The sequence below is a fragment of the Hipposideros armiger genome, unplaced genomic scaffold, assembly GCF_001890085.2.
Source record: "Hipposideros armiger isolate ML-2016 unplaced genomic scaffold, ASM189008v1 scaffold_9, whole genome shotgun sequence".
Lineage (NCBI taxonomy): Eukaryota > Metazoa > Chordata > Mammalia > Chiroptera > Hipposideridae > Hipposideros > Hipposideros armiger.
In genome coordinates this window covers 1,048,482-1,061,245 of record NW_017731359.1, presented here as the reverse complement: position 1 = coordinate 1,061,245, position 12,764 = coordinate 1,048,482, and the positions used below count along the sequence as shown (strand labels likewise).

The 12,764-nt window shown below is 42.4% G+C and overlaps 1 protein-coding gene across 3 annotated transcripts in view; it reads left to right on the top strand.

Moving 5' to 3' along the window:
- Positions 1-12,631, top strand: part of PHLPP2 (PH domain and leucine rich repeat protein phosphatase 2) — a 75,023-nt gene extending 62,392 nt beyond the window's left edge. For all 3 annotated transcript variants that reach the window (XM_019654225.1, XM_019654233.1, XM_019654244.1), the window contains 7 exons: positions 217-417; positions 2,822-2,984; positions 3,220-3,350; positions 3,983-4,093; positions 4,919-5,113; positions 6,608-6,839; positions 9,967-12,631. In XM_019654225.1, the coding sequence (XP_019509770.1) occupies positions 217-417; positions 2,822-2,984; positions 3,220-3,350; positions 3,983-4,093; positions 4,919-5,113; positions 6,608-6,839; positions 9,967-11,121 (2,188 nt within the window). In that variant the 3' untranslated portion in view covers positions 11,122-12,631. The remainder of the gene's footprint in view (positions 1-216; positions 418-2,821; positions 2,985-3,219; positions 3,351-3,982; positions 4,094-4,918; positions 5,114-6,607; positions 6,840-9,966) is intronic.
- The last annotated feature ends 133 nt before the right edge of the window (positions 12,632-12,764 follow it).

Here is a 12,764-nt window from a genome sequence, read left to right as displayed (position 1 = left end):
CTTTCCTCTCTCTTTGGCTTGCATGAGTTGAGTAAAAGGAACTTTGCTTGTTTAGAATCACTTCAGAGAAAACTACCTGGAGGAAGTTACTTTTGTAATTTGTAGAATTGGGACCATGGAATGGCAGTTTTCCCTACCAAGATGGCATAGTAGTTTCTACATAAGAAGGCTACAAATAACCATGAAGGAAATGATGACTTGTATGTATTCTGTCAGTCTCAGATACTTGAATGCATCCGCAAATAGTCTGGAGTCTTTGCCATCTGCTTGCGCAGGGGAGGAGAGCCTGAGTGCCCTGCAGCTGCTCTATCTGACCAACAACCTCCTGACTGATCAGTGTGTGCCCGTCCTGGTGGGGCATCCGCACCTGCGAATCTTGCATCTAGCAAACAACCAGCTACAGACTTTTCCTGCAAGGTAAGCTAATTCATACTGGTCATTTCAGACAAATAACACGAATTCTTCATTTGTCAACCTACAGTGCACCTATCTTCCTGGGTTCTCTTGCTTTATATTGAGTGACTTACTGATGCTTTGATTCCATTAGTTTAATGGGAAAATCTGTTTGTACCCAGTTGTTAAGTATCAGTAATGAGAGAAGTAGTTAAAATGTGTTTAATTCTGAGTTCTAATTACTTAATAGTGAATGATCTGAGAATTTTCAGTCTACGAAAGTACAGGCTTATAAAGAAATTCTGAAGACAGTTTTTTCTATTCTCTTGTCAGCACTCTTTTATTAAAAACTGTTGAGTCCATTAATTTATTCATTATATACAGTTGACTCTTGAACAACGTGGAGGTTAGGGGCACCAATCCCCATGCAACTGAAAATCCACATATAACTTCTGACTCCACATTCAGCCCTTCACATATGTGGATTCAACCAACTGTGGATTGAAAATCGATCAGCGGTTGGGAAACTGATTGGGAATGCAAAAATACTGTCTTCAATCCACCATTGGTTGAATCTGCAGATGCGAAACCTGTGGATAGAAAGGACCAACTGTATTCATTAAAAAAATAGTCTGTGGGCCGGCCGAGTGGCGCGATGGTTAAGAACTCGCTTGGGATGCCAGAGGGCCCCGGTTCGGATCCCACATATGAGGGCCAGTGACACTGCCCTCTACAGCTAAGATGCTGAACTACAGCTCAACCTAGAGCTGGGCTGCGGTGAGTCGCCTGCGACGGCGTGGGCTGCAGTCCCTGTGGCAGTGGGTTGCCATGGGCTACCGGATGTGGCCAGCAGCCAGCGTGAGCGGCCAGCAGCCGCCGTGAGCGGCCATCCAGAAGCCGGCGACTGATCTGCCTCGCCCAGGAAGAGCACAATGATGGTGCCAACTTGGGCCAGTGAAGCAACATCCTCCACAACTAGATTGAAGAACAAAACGACAGCAACTTGTCTGTTCTCCTTCCCCCAATTCCCCAGCACTGTTCCCATCCCCCCAATTCCCCAATAAAAATCTTAAAAAAAAAAAAAATAGTCTGTGGGCCGGCCGAGTGGCGCGATGGTTAAGAACTGGCTTGGGACGTCAGAGGGCCCCAGTTCAGATCCCACATATGAAGGCCAGTGACACTGCCCTCCACAGCTAAGATGCTGAACTACAGCTCAACCTAGAGCTGGGCTGCGGTGAGTCGCCTGCGCCGGCGTAGGCTGCAGCCCCTGTGGCAGTGGGTTGCCATGGGCTACCGTGTGTGGCCAGCAGCCAGCGTGAGCGGCCAGCAGCCGCAGTGAGCGGCCATCCAGAAGCCGGCGACTGATCTGCCTCGCCAGAGAAGAGTGCAATGATGGTGCCAACTTGGGCCAGTGAAGCAACATCCTCCACAACTAGATTGAAGAACAAAACGACAGCAACTTGTCTGTTCCCCTTCCCCCAATTCCCCAGCACTGTTCCCATCCCCCCAATTCCCCAATAAAAATCTTAAAAAAAAAAAAAAATAGACCATGTATAAGTGGACCTGCACAGTTCAAACCCATTTTGTTCAAGGGTCAACTGTATATATTGAATGCCTACTGTGGCCAAGTACCTGTGTAAGTACTGGGTAAACATTGATGATTAACTTACAGTGTCTATCTTCAAGGTACTTACAGTCCAGTTGGGGAAACAGACAAGTATATACGCAATTGCAGTGCAGTGTAATAAGTGCAAGATGCTAACGATATGCCAAAGTAGCTGGCTGTATTGCACAGAACCTGTGGGTTGGGTTGGCCTTCCTGGAGGAAGAAATGTAATGTAGCCAGGCTACACCTGTAAGGGGACAATTAAGGAGGTCAAAGTTTTGGTTTGTTTTTTTTTTAACTTTATTTTATTGGGGAACAGTGTGTTTTTCCAGGGCCTATCTGCTCCAAGTCGGGTAGTTGTTTCATTCATAGTTGTGGAGGCCGCAGCTCAGCGGCCCATATCGGGATCGAACCAGCGCGCTGCACTTTAACCACCTGAGCCAACCAGCCACCCCATGGTCAAAGTTTTAAACAGCGTCAATGGAGTAATAAGTATCTTCCAAAATATATTTGATAAAAAAAAAATTTTCATAACAGAAAAATTTGTCTACATCATGAAAGTCATTAAAAATCATGTTTCTAAAAACTAAGAAAATAGGGAATTGTTTGGTATAATTTGAATGAAATTATGTATATATATGTACACACATATGATTCAGCAGGAGCAGTCACCTTGGTGAGCCCTTTACTGGTGTCTGATTATTTCATTATGACTTGTCATCTGGCAGTAAACCAGGCGCCTTTGTATTCTGGCTGCTATTAAACTTGCTTTGCAGTAGTTCATTGTGGGTGCAGTGTGGTATTTTGGTGTTTCTTTTTCAGCAAACTAAATAAATTGGAGCAATTGGAGGAACTGAACTTAAGTGGCAACAAGCTTAAAACCATTCCCACGACCATAGCGAACTGCAAAAGGCTGCACACCCTTGTTGCACACTCCAACAACATCAGCATTTTCCCGGAAATACTGCAGTTGCCTCAGATCCAGGTACTATATGTGTTGGAATGATGTCCCAACAGGAGGAAATGGCAGGGATGTGAATAAGGTTGATCCCTTCTCATAAGGAAGAAGGAACTGGCAGTCTGAGATCACAATATATTTTAGTTGATCATGGGAACAAATTAAGTTCCTTTGGAGGATATAGTAGGAGATTGAGCATTAGGGAGTTAAGAACTAACTACCTATGATGTATTTTCTTTTGATTTCTCCATTTTCCTCTCAGTTTGTAGACCTAAGTTGCAATGACCTGACAGAAATCCTGATTCCAGAGGCTCTGCCTGCTACGTTACAAGACCTTGACCTGACTGGAAATACAAATCTGGTTCTGGAACATAAGACACTGGACACATTTAGGTATGAAAAATTTTGAAATTGAACCTCATGTGTTCTTAGTCCCACCAGCCCTATGTGGGTCTTCATAAGGACTGTGGAGACCTCATTTATTTAAAGGAATACAATGAATGAAGCCATAAAGCCCCTCGGTTCTATTCTTTGATTCAGTTATGGATGTTCTATCCGGTGGTTAGTCCATTTATGTTAGAATTCAACATCATGATGACTGCTCACCCACCCCCGAGTATCTTTACATGGCAGGCATAGATATTTTAGATGGCACAGATCACATTACATTACAACATCTAAGAGACAATGCAAGCTCACTCATTGTACCAAGACTTCATTGTATCAAAATACTTAAAATAAGTAGACAATTGGCTAAAACTTAAAAATCTTTGTTGTGCTTAGTTTTTATTGAAATGAATGGTATCAATTGTAATGATATTAGGCCCCTATTTCTTCCTCTTACCCCTTTCCTTTTTCTCTCCTCCTTGACCTGTGGGCTAGCACACTACAGCCAGTTAGTCTCTCTGGAAATGAATCTTGCTCTGTCAACAGATTATTTTATAAAAATATGTTATTGTTGAGATAGGTTTTGTAAAATACAGAAGCATGTATGGTTTAATCTTCCCATTTTATCCTTTGCACAGCCATATCACAACCCTGAAAATTGATCAGAAACCTTTGCCAACCACTGATTCTACAGTTACATCAACCTTCTGGAGCCATGGACTGGCTGAGATGGCAGGGCAGAGAAATAAGTGAGTATCTTGGCCATGGAGACTGAGAAAGAAAAATAGCAGCTCTTGACATCTGGGAACTGATCTGGTGCTGAAATCCAGGCCAGGTTCTCCTGTTGGACATAAACAAATCAGAATGCCAACATCAGATAATATCCCTCTGAGACCATGATCCAATGAGAAAAAATAAGATGAATGCACAGGCCACAGAATACCAGACACTCTCTTGCCTGGCTAAAATGGGTGACTGCTACTTTCTGTACCAATTATAGCTTTATCCTCATACTAACCTTTCCCTATAGATAAGATTTATTGACATACTCAACTATGGAATGACCCTGCTTTCCGACAGCACCCAACTAGTATGATCGCCCTTTTCTTTATACCTTCCCCAAAATGACCAAACCAAAGCTCATATCCTATACCATGTTTTTGCAACCCCCTTTTACCTATACACCCCAGAGTTCCATGGCCTTCTCCCTTGCTGCATGCATAACAAACCCAAGTTATTCAACCACAGGTGTGATCCTGGGGGTCGTTAGCTGAAGGCGTTTGACAATACTAGGCTTTAATCACTACTAAGAGAAAACATTTAATCTTTCCAGCTTTTGGTAAAATTGCAAAGCTAGTATGTACTGCCCATAAATGTGGCTGAATTTCCTCATTTCTTATGACATCAACTCTTTTAAATGCTGCTTAATTATCTAACACTTTTTTCATGTGTAGATTAAGATTTACTACAATTCTTCTCCACCCTCAATACTTTTTTAAAGAAGGCTCCCCGGAAAATAATGCTTTTACCAATAACTTTCTTTGGTGTTTGTCTTTTTCCTATTTCTGTGGTAGGCTGTGTGTATCAGCTCTAGCCGTGGATAACTTTGCAGAGGGGGTGGGAGCTGTGTATGGCATGTTTGACGGGGACCGAAATGAGGAGCTCCCTCGCCTACTGCAGTGTACCATGGCAGATGTTCTTTTGGAGGAGGTACAGCAGTCGACTCATGACACAGTTTTCATGGCTAATACCTTCTTGGTATCTCACAGGTAAGCAGGTGGGTTGAATAATCAATCCCTAACTCAGTACTGTTGGATTGTTGGAAAAGTCATGATGTATTTTTTTCTATGTTTTTCGTTGCAAAAATGTGTCATGACTTTTCCGACAACCCAATACTTTCGGAAAATAAATCTCACTAAGCTAAAAGGTCAGGATCTAAATTATAGGTACAGGATCAAGGTGAGACTTTGCTCCTTCTGCCATGACTGTTCTCTCCTGTAACAGTGTGGAATGTGGGGACTTGGGTTCTTTAAAGAGCCTGTGGGGCCATTTTGTTTTTTCTATTATACTCAAAGGCTGTTGAGGATCTGGAAAGCCCAGAAATCATGTGCAGAAGGTTGTGTGTGTATATATGCATTTGTACATTTGGGGGAAGGAATATGGAAAGCTTTTTATAAGATCCTCCAGAGTCAGTGACCTACAAAAGGTTAAGCACTGATCAGATTCGTGTATTTAGAGTACTTACTGGGATTTACCAACCAATCTTCTAAGCCACTTAAGGGCAAAGACACTATATAACCAAATTATTGAAAATTTTAGTAGCTAATGGAGCATCTTGCACATCAGGTGGGCTGCATAAAGGATATGCACAACTGAGAGGTTGTAAATTTGAATAATCAAGGTTGAAATGGAACAGCTTGGAGCCCGAGCTGGTTTTCGCTCTCATTATAACAAAGCAAAGAGGTTGGGAAAGGAGTCCTTTTTTTTCAGTAATAGAATTGAGTTAGGAACTTGGCAAAATAAAGGACTTGGGAAAGAGAACTCAGTTTATGAAGTACCTCCCAAGAGCTGGGCACTATACCAAGCATTTCTCATACTGTATCATTAATTTTCAAATTAAGCAAAGAAGTGGGTATTTTATCAGAAAAATTTCTCAGAAAAATAACTTGCTGAGGATTTACAGCCAGTAAATAGCAGAGCTGGAGTTTGAAACTAGATCTTTTTGATAGTATCTGCTCTGCTAACTGGCGTGTACCAAATGCTGGGGGATGGATGCCATGTGTATGAGAGAAATACAAGGAAAATTATGGTCCTTCCTCCAAGGAACTTATAATCTAAGTGAGTGCTTCTCAATGTGTTGTTCTAGGTCCAACAGCCTCAGCATCACTGGAAACTTGTTAGAAATGCAGATTATTGGGCCAGCCCATTACCACTGAATCAGAAACTCGGGGAGTAGGGCCCAGCAGTCTGTGTTTTAACAAGCCCTATAGGTGATTCTCATGCTCTAAAGTTGAAACCACTGAATTAGGCCATTGTAGTCTATGATCAGAGAAGATATACTTTCACTGTCTCCCCTACCCTACCCTTTTATGTAAAACTCCTTTTGTCAGTCAGCTTAGAGTGGAAGGCAGAACTCTCTTCACTATCATCTTGAAGGTGAGGCTGGTTCACAGTCACATGGCAGGAAAACAAGGAAATTACAGACGTGGAGGACCACCACTTTTCTAAAACTAGTACCATGTCTTCATTTTCTTTCTAAACAGGAAATTAGGCATGGCTGGTCAGAAGCTGGGCTCCTCTGCTCTCCTTTGTTACATCCGCCCTGACACTGCCGATGCAACAAGTAGTTTTAGCTTGACTGTGGCCAATGTTGGCACTTGCCAAGCAGTCTTGTGCCGAGGTGGGAAACCAGTGCCCCTCTCTAAAGTCTTCAGCCTGGAACAGGATGCGGAGGAGGCTCAAAGGGTGAAGGACCAAAAAGCCATTATAACAGAGGTAAATGTTGCTCTCTGCCAGTTACTTCTACTCCCCAAGTCTAGGGAATGCTGTGTTCTGCACAGAGGCAGTGGAGGTCCATTTTCTTCCTATAAAACCTTGTAAATTGTATCCAAGCCAGATAATGGTACTAGAAGAAAATCTAGTGAGCAGTTAATGACTAGCAAAAAGAAAAGGCAAATTAATTAGAAAGAAAAAAAATTCTAATTTGTGATCCTTTAGATGTATAGCTAGTGTGGAAAATGAATGTAAATGTCCCCCCTTTGGTTAATTTCCAAACAGAAGAAAAAAGTTCTATAATTTGACATCCTTCTTCTGAAATGCAAACTTTCCAAATATTTTTTCTGTTTGTATCGTACATGGCTTAATATGCTCTGGTGGGTTTTTTGTTGTTTATTTTTTATAATGACGCATCAGTATTTACTATTCTATAGCTTTTCCTCCTGATTTAGAAATTAGCATCACTTGACACTTTCCAAGAGACTTTAGCAATTACATGTGAACATTGTTCACTGCAAAGGAGAATTCTATTCAGATCTTTTTTTGCCCATTTTTAATTGAATTGGTTTTTTATGGTTGAGTTTGAAAAATTCTTTGTGAATTTCGGGAATAAGTCCTTATCAGATAAGTGGTTTTTTTTTTAAGATTTTTTATTGGGGAATTGGGGTAGGGGAACAGACAAGTTGCTATCCTTTTTGTTCTTCAGTCTAGTTGTGAAGGACGTTGCTTCACTGGCCCAAGTTGGCACCATCATTGCGCTCTTCCCAGGTGAGGCAGATCAGGCGCCGGCTTCTGGACGGCCACTCACAGCGGCTGCTAGCCGCTCCCGCTGGCTACTGGCTACACATGGTAGCCCATGGCAACCCACTGCAGCAGTGGCTGCAGCCTGCGCTGTGGCCAGCGACTCACGGCAGCCCAGCTCCAGGTTAAGCTGTTGTTCAGCATCTTAGCTGTAGAGGGCAGTGTTACTGGCCCTTATATGTGGGATTCGTACCGGGGCCCTCTGGCATCCTAAACCAGCTCTTAACCAATGTGCCACTCCACCGGCCCTCAGATAAGTGTTTTAGAAGTATTTTCTCCCGGTCTATGGAAGGTCTTTTCATTCTTTTAATAGTGTCTTTTGCAGAGCAGAAGTTTTTAGTTTTAAGGAAGTCCCACTGAATTTTTTTCTTTCATGGGTTGTGCTTTTGGTGTTGTATCAAAAACTTATTGCCAAGCCCAAGGTCACCTAGATTTTCTTCTGTGTTATCTTCTAGAAGTTTCATGTTTTGTATTTGATCTATTTTGAATTAATTTGTGTGAAAGGTGTAAGCTCTGTGTCTACATTTCTTTTTCTCCTTTTTGCACGTGAACGTCCACTTGTTCCAGCAGCACTTGCTTCTCCATTGAATTGCCTTTGCTGCTTTGCCAAAGATCACTGGACTGTATTAGTGTGGGTCCATTTCTGGGCTGTCCTGTCAGAATTCTATATAAGGACTGTCCATATTAGATTTTATCGAAGGAAGCACAAAACCAAAAATACCATTATAAGATGGTTGATACCATGAAGATTCTGGAATTATGAGGCAATAGTCTTAAGAAAGTCTTTCAGTCTAAACAAATGAAAGATAAAAAAAGATACCTTTTTGTTTCATTAGTCTGTTTTTTACAGAATTTAGATAGTGTTTTGATTTTTCTTCAGGGGAGTTCTAGACAAGTAGGAAATATGTTTATAAATGTTATTTTAACCACAGACATTTATTGTTTGCTTATTTGCTAAGCACTGTAATTTCATTATTTTATTTAATCTTCACAATATTCTCCATGAGTTAAGTGCCTTTATTTCCATTTTACAGCTGAGGAAAATAAAATTCAGAGTTTGTGACAAATTCTTATAAAGGAGAGAGCCAAGATTTTTACTCAGAGAATAACTGCAACAATGAAATAAATACATTGATGGCTTTAGAGAGAGGTTTTGTTGGTTTTATGTTGAAAAGAAGTCAGTATAAAGTATTCTGGCAGATGAACATTCCCAATCTATAACTGGGGTTATTCCTTTTCCTCTAAGTTTAGAATTACATCAGTTGTGACTTGATCTGCTATTCATTCTTAATACAATCCTTACAGAGTAGGTCAATTATGCTACACAATTCAGACTTTTCTAGGCTAAATAACTTTAGCGATTAGTTAATGCTTTAGCTACAAAGATTCTCTTAGCCATTTAATATTTTTTTGATTCTCTTCAGTCCCAACTGTGCCTTTATTTAAATGAGAAATCACTTTTAGTGACCCATCTGAGGTTTAGCCTCTCTGAGAATATTAGTGGTGAATTAGTGACAGTTCTGCTTATTTTTCTAACAGGTGTTTCTCTATTTAAGGACATGCTGAGGGGCTGTACTTTATGTTAGAGCAAATATCTTTTGAGATGGAGGTGCCTTTTTTTTTAAGATTTTTTTTTAATTGGGGAATTGGGGGATGGCAACAGCGCTGGGGAATTGGGGGAAGGGGAACAGACAAGCTGCTGTCGTTTTGTTCTTCAGTCCAGTTGTGGAGGACGTTGCTTCACTGGCCCAAGTTGGCACCATCATTGCGCTCTTCCCGGGCGAGGCAGATCATTCGCCAGCTTCTGGACAGCTGCTCCTTGCGGCTGCTGGCCGCTCACGCTGGCTGTTGGCTACACACAGTAGCCCATGGCAACCCACTGCAGCAGGGGCTGCGGCCTACGCCATCGCTGGTGACTCAGGGCAGCCCAGCTCCAGGTTGAGCTGTTGTTCAGCATCTTAGCTGTAGAGGGCAGTGTCACTGGCCCTCATATGTGGGATCCGAACCGGGGCCCTCTGGCGTCCCAAGCCAGCTTTTAACCAATGCGCCACTCGGCCGGCCCGGAGGTGCCTTTTAACCACTTAATTTTAATTGGTTTTAACTCCAGTTGTTGGAACTATTTGGTATAATAACCATATGGTATTTTGTCCTTTTAAAATTCTATACATTTATTTTTGTAAGTCTATTTAAAATGAAGCAGATCCTAGGAAAAAACATATAACATATCAGTTCTGTTTTATTGTAGAGCCCTAAGCATCGTAATCTAGAAAGATATAAACTACATGTCACTGTTGCATTTTTCTCAAAATTTGCATTCTGCCTCTAGGATAACAAAGTGAATGGGGTGACCTGCTGTACCCGGATGCTGGGCTGTACATACCTCTACCCTTGGATCCTCCCCAAGCCCCACATATCTTCCACAACACTTACCATTCAAGATGAGTTGCTGATTCTGGGAAACAAAGCATTGTGGGAACACTTGTCTTATACAGAAGCTGTCAATGCAGTACGCCATGTACAAGACCCATTAGCAGCTGCCAAGAAGCTGTGCACATTAGCCCAAAGCTATGGTTGTCAGGACAATGTGGGGGCGATGGTGGTTTATTTGAACATTGGTGAGGAAGGCTGCACTTGTGAGATGAATGGGCTGAGCCTTCCAGGTACTGTAGGATTTGCTTCAACCTCCACCATCAAGGACCCTCCCAAGCCCACCACTCCTTCCTCCAGTAGTGGGATTGCCTCTGAGTTCAGCAGCGAGATGTCCACCTCAGAGGTGAGCAGTGAGGTGGGATCCACTGCTTCTGATGAACATAACACTGTTGGCCTGGATGCGGGCTTGCTTCCAAGACCAGAGAGGCGCTGCAGCCTCCATCCAACACCCACCTCTGGGGTTTTCCAGCGCCAGCCTTCTTGTGCGACTTTCTCAAGTAACCAGTCTGACAATGGTCTGGACAGTGATGATGACCAGCCCGTTGAAGGGGTCATAACAAATGGCAGCAAGGTAGAAGTAGAAGTAGATATCCACTGCTGTAGGGGAAGGGACCTTGAGAACTCGCCCACTCCCACAGAGAATTTTCCTGCCCCATGTCCAGAGGAACATGTGAGAGGATTATTTTTTGGGATCCGAAGACAGAACAGTGTGAATAGTGGTATACTTCTGCCATTGAGCAAGGACAGGATGGAGTTACAGAAGTCTCCCTCCACTTCCTGTCTCTATGGAAAGAAACTCTCTAATGGCTCTATTGTGCCCCTAGAAGATAGCCTGAACCTTATTGAAGTGGCCACAGAAGCACCCAAGAAGAAAACTGGCTATTTTGCTGCCCCCACTCAGCTGGAGCCAGAGGATCAGTTTGTTGTACCTCGTGACCTAGAAGAAGAAGTCAAGGAGCAAATGAAGCACCACCAGGAAAGCAGGCCTGAGCCTGAGCCCACTGAAGAGGATCGGACCGAGCTCCCGGAGGAGTTTGACACAGCACTGTAATCCTCCCCCAGGGTCCCCCCCACATTCGGGAAGGCCGTGTTGTGTCAAGGTGGGGGGCCCTTCCAGAGGCATTTTCCCTCTGCATTTCTAAACCATAGATGAGGGGGGTAGAACTTGGAGCCAAAAACGATGAGAGCTATCAGGGTCTCGTTCTGGATAAGCTAGTCAACACCATCAGTGTTAAGCTTCACATTTAACCTGCATTGGAATTCCCAGAGTTACTGGGAAGAAAGCAGATGTTCTCTGTATCCGTCCTACCACCTGCCATTAACCCTTTCTCTCCTAGGATAATTTTGAGAATTTGCCTGCCTGGGCAGGAAAGGGACTATTTCTGTGGAGGAAGTAACTGAAGATGATTCCTTTTACTGATTGCTGCTGATGGATCTCTTTGACAGAGAAATCACCTTATATCTCAACCTAACTGATGGGATGTGATGTGACTAGTCACATGGCTTTTCATTCTTCTCTACGAGAATACAGCCTATCGAAATGACGTTTATTGGAAATGTAGAACCAATCAAACAGATAATTTATGTATGTAATGTAATGTAATGTAATGTAATGAGAGCACTTTTCATTGACTGTGAAGTTTTTATTTTTGAATCTGCACTCGAGCCAATCTCTTTTGAGGCAGCCCAGCACCTTTGTCCATAGGCAGAGTGATCATCAGCTGTTGGAGCCTTCTACGAGGGTACTAGGAAGGGCCCTGGGAAATGGATTTGACAGGTGCATGTCAGACTGTGAAAGCTCCTTTGGGACAGTAGGCTCTTCTTTTGGGGATGAAGATGGAAAAGGAGTGAGGACTAAGACTACTTCCCCCCAAATCACAAAAAGAGAAGAACTTGACAAAAGTGACAACTGCTAGACATTTCCCAGCGGATCACAAGGGAGACATTTGGGGATTAGCCTCTTTCCATAACATGTGATGGAGGTGGCAGTCAGTCTCCTAGTATGTAGGGCCAAGGCTGATGCCACTGAAGTCCAAGTAACCTTGAGTTACAGCAGATGGCCCTGAACAGACTGAGGCTGAATAAGAACAGAAGGGTGGGTAGAGCTCACATTTCGACAGGTTCCTTCTGTAGAATAGAGGGTACTTTTCTAAAATGTCACGAGTTCACCTCTTTAATGTTTAACAGAGTACTCTTCTGAAAACTGCTTATCCACCTCACATGGTTTCAGAGTACTGGGCTCAATGACTAATATAAGAAAGACTTAATTGAGAAAAGTCCTAAGCTTACAGAAAACCTGGTTTACTATATTTTTTGCACATTCCATGTAACCCTAGCAAAATGTAGTTCCTTCCATATTTCTGTTCTGTTGCCTTTTCCATTAGAAGATTTACTTAGGAAAATGAGTTCCTATTTATTCCGACAAATTTTGACATTGCTTGATTTTACCCAATGGGGAGTGTGCTTTGAATTTCTAGAATACTTTCACAATTAAAAAGAAAATAGAGTGGGACCATTTTTAATTTGTTTCATAAGAAACAAAAGGTTAAAGATAAGGTTGATATACACATATATAGGGGTTTTTTGAAGTGTTTTTTTTTAATTTTATTTTTTTATTTATTAGTTTCAGATGTACAAAACAACGTAATAGACATTTTTTAAAGCAATAGTAGAAAACCAGATGACCTGTCCACA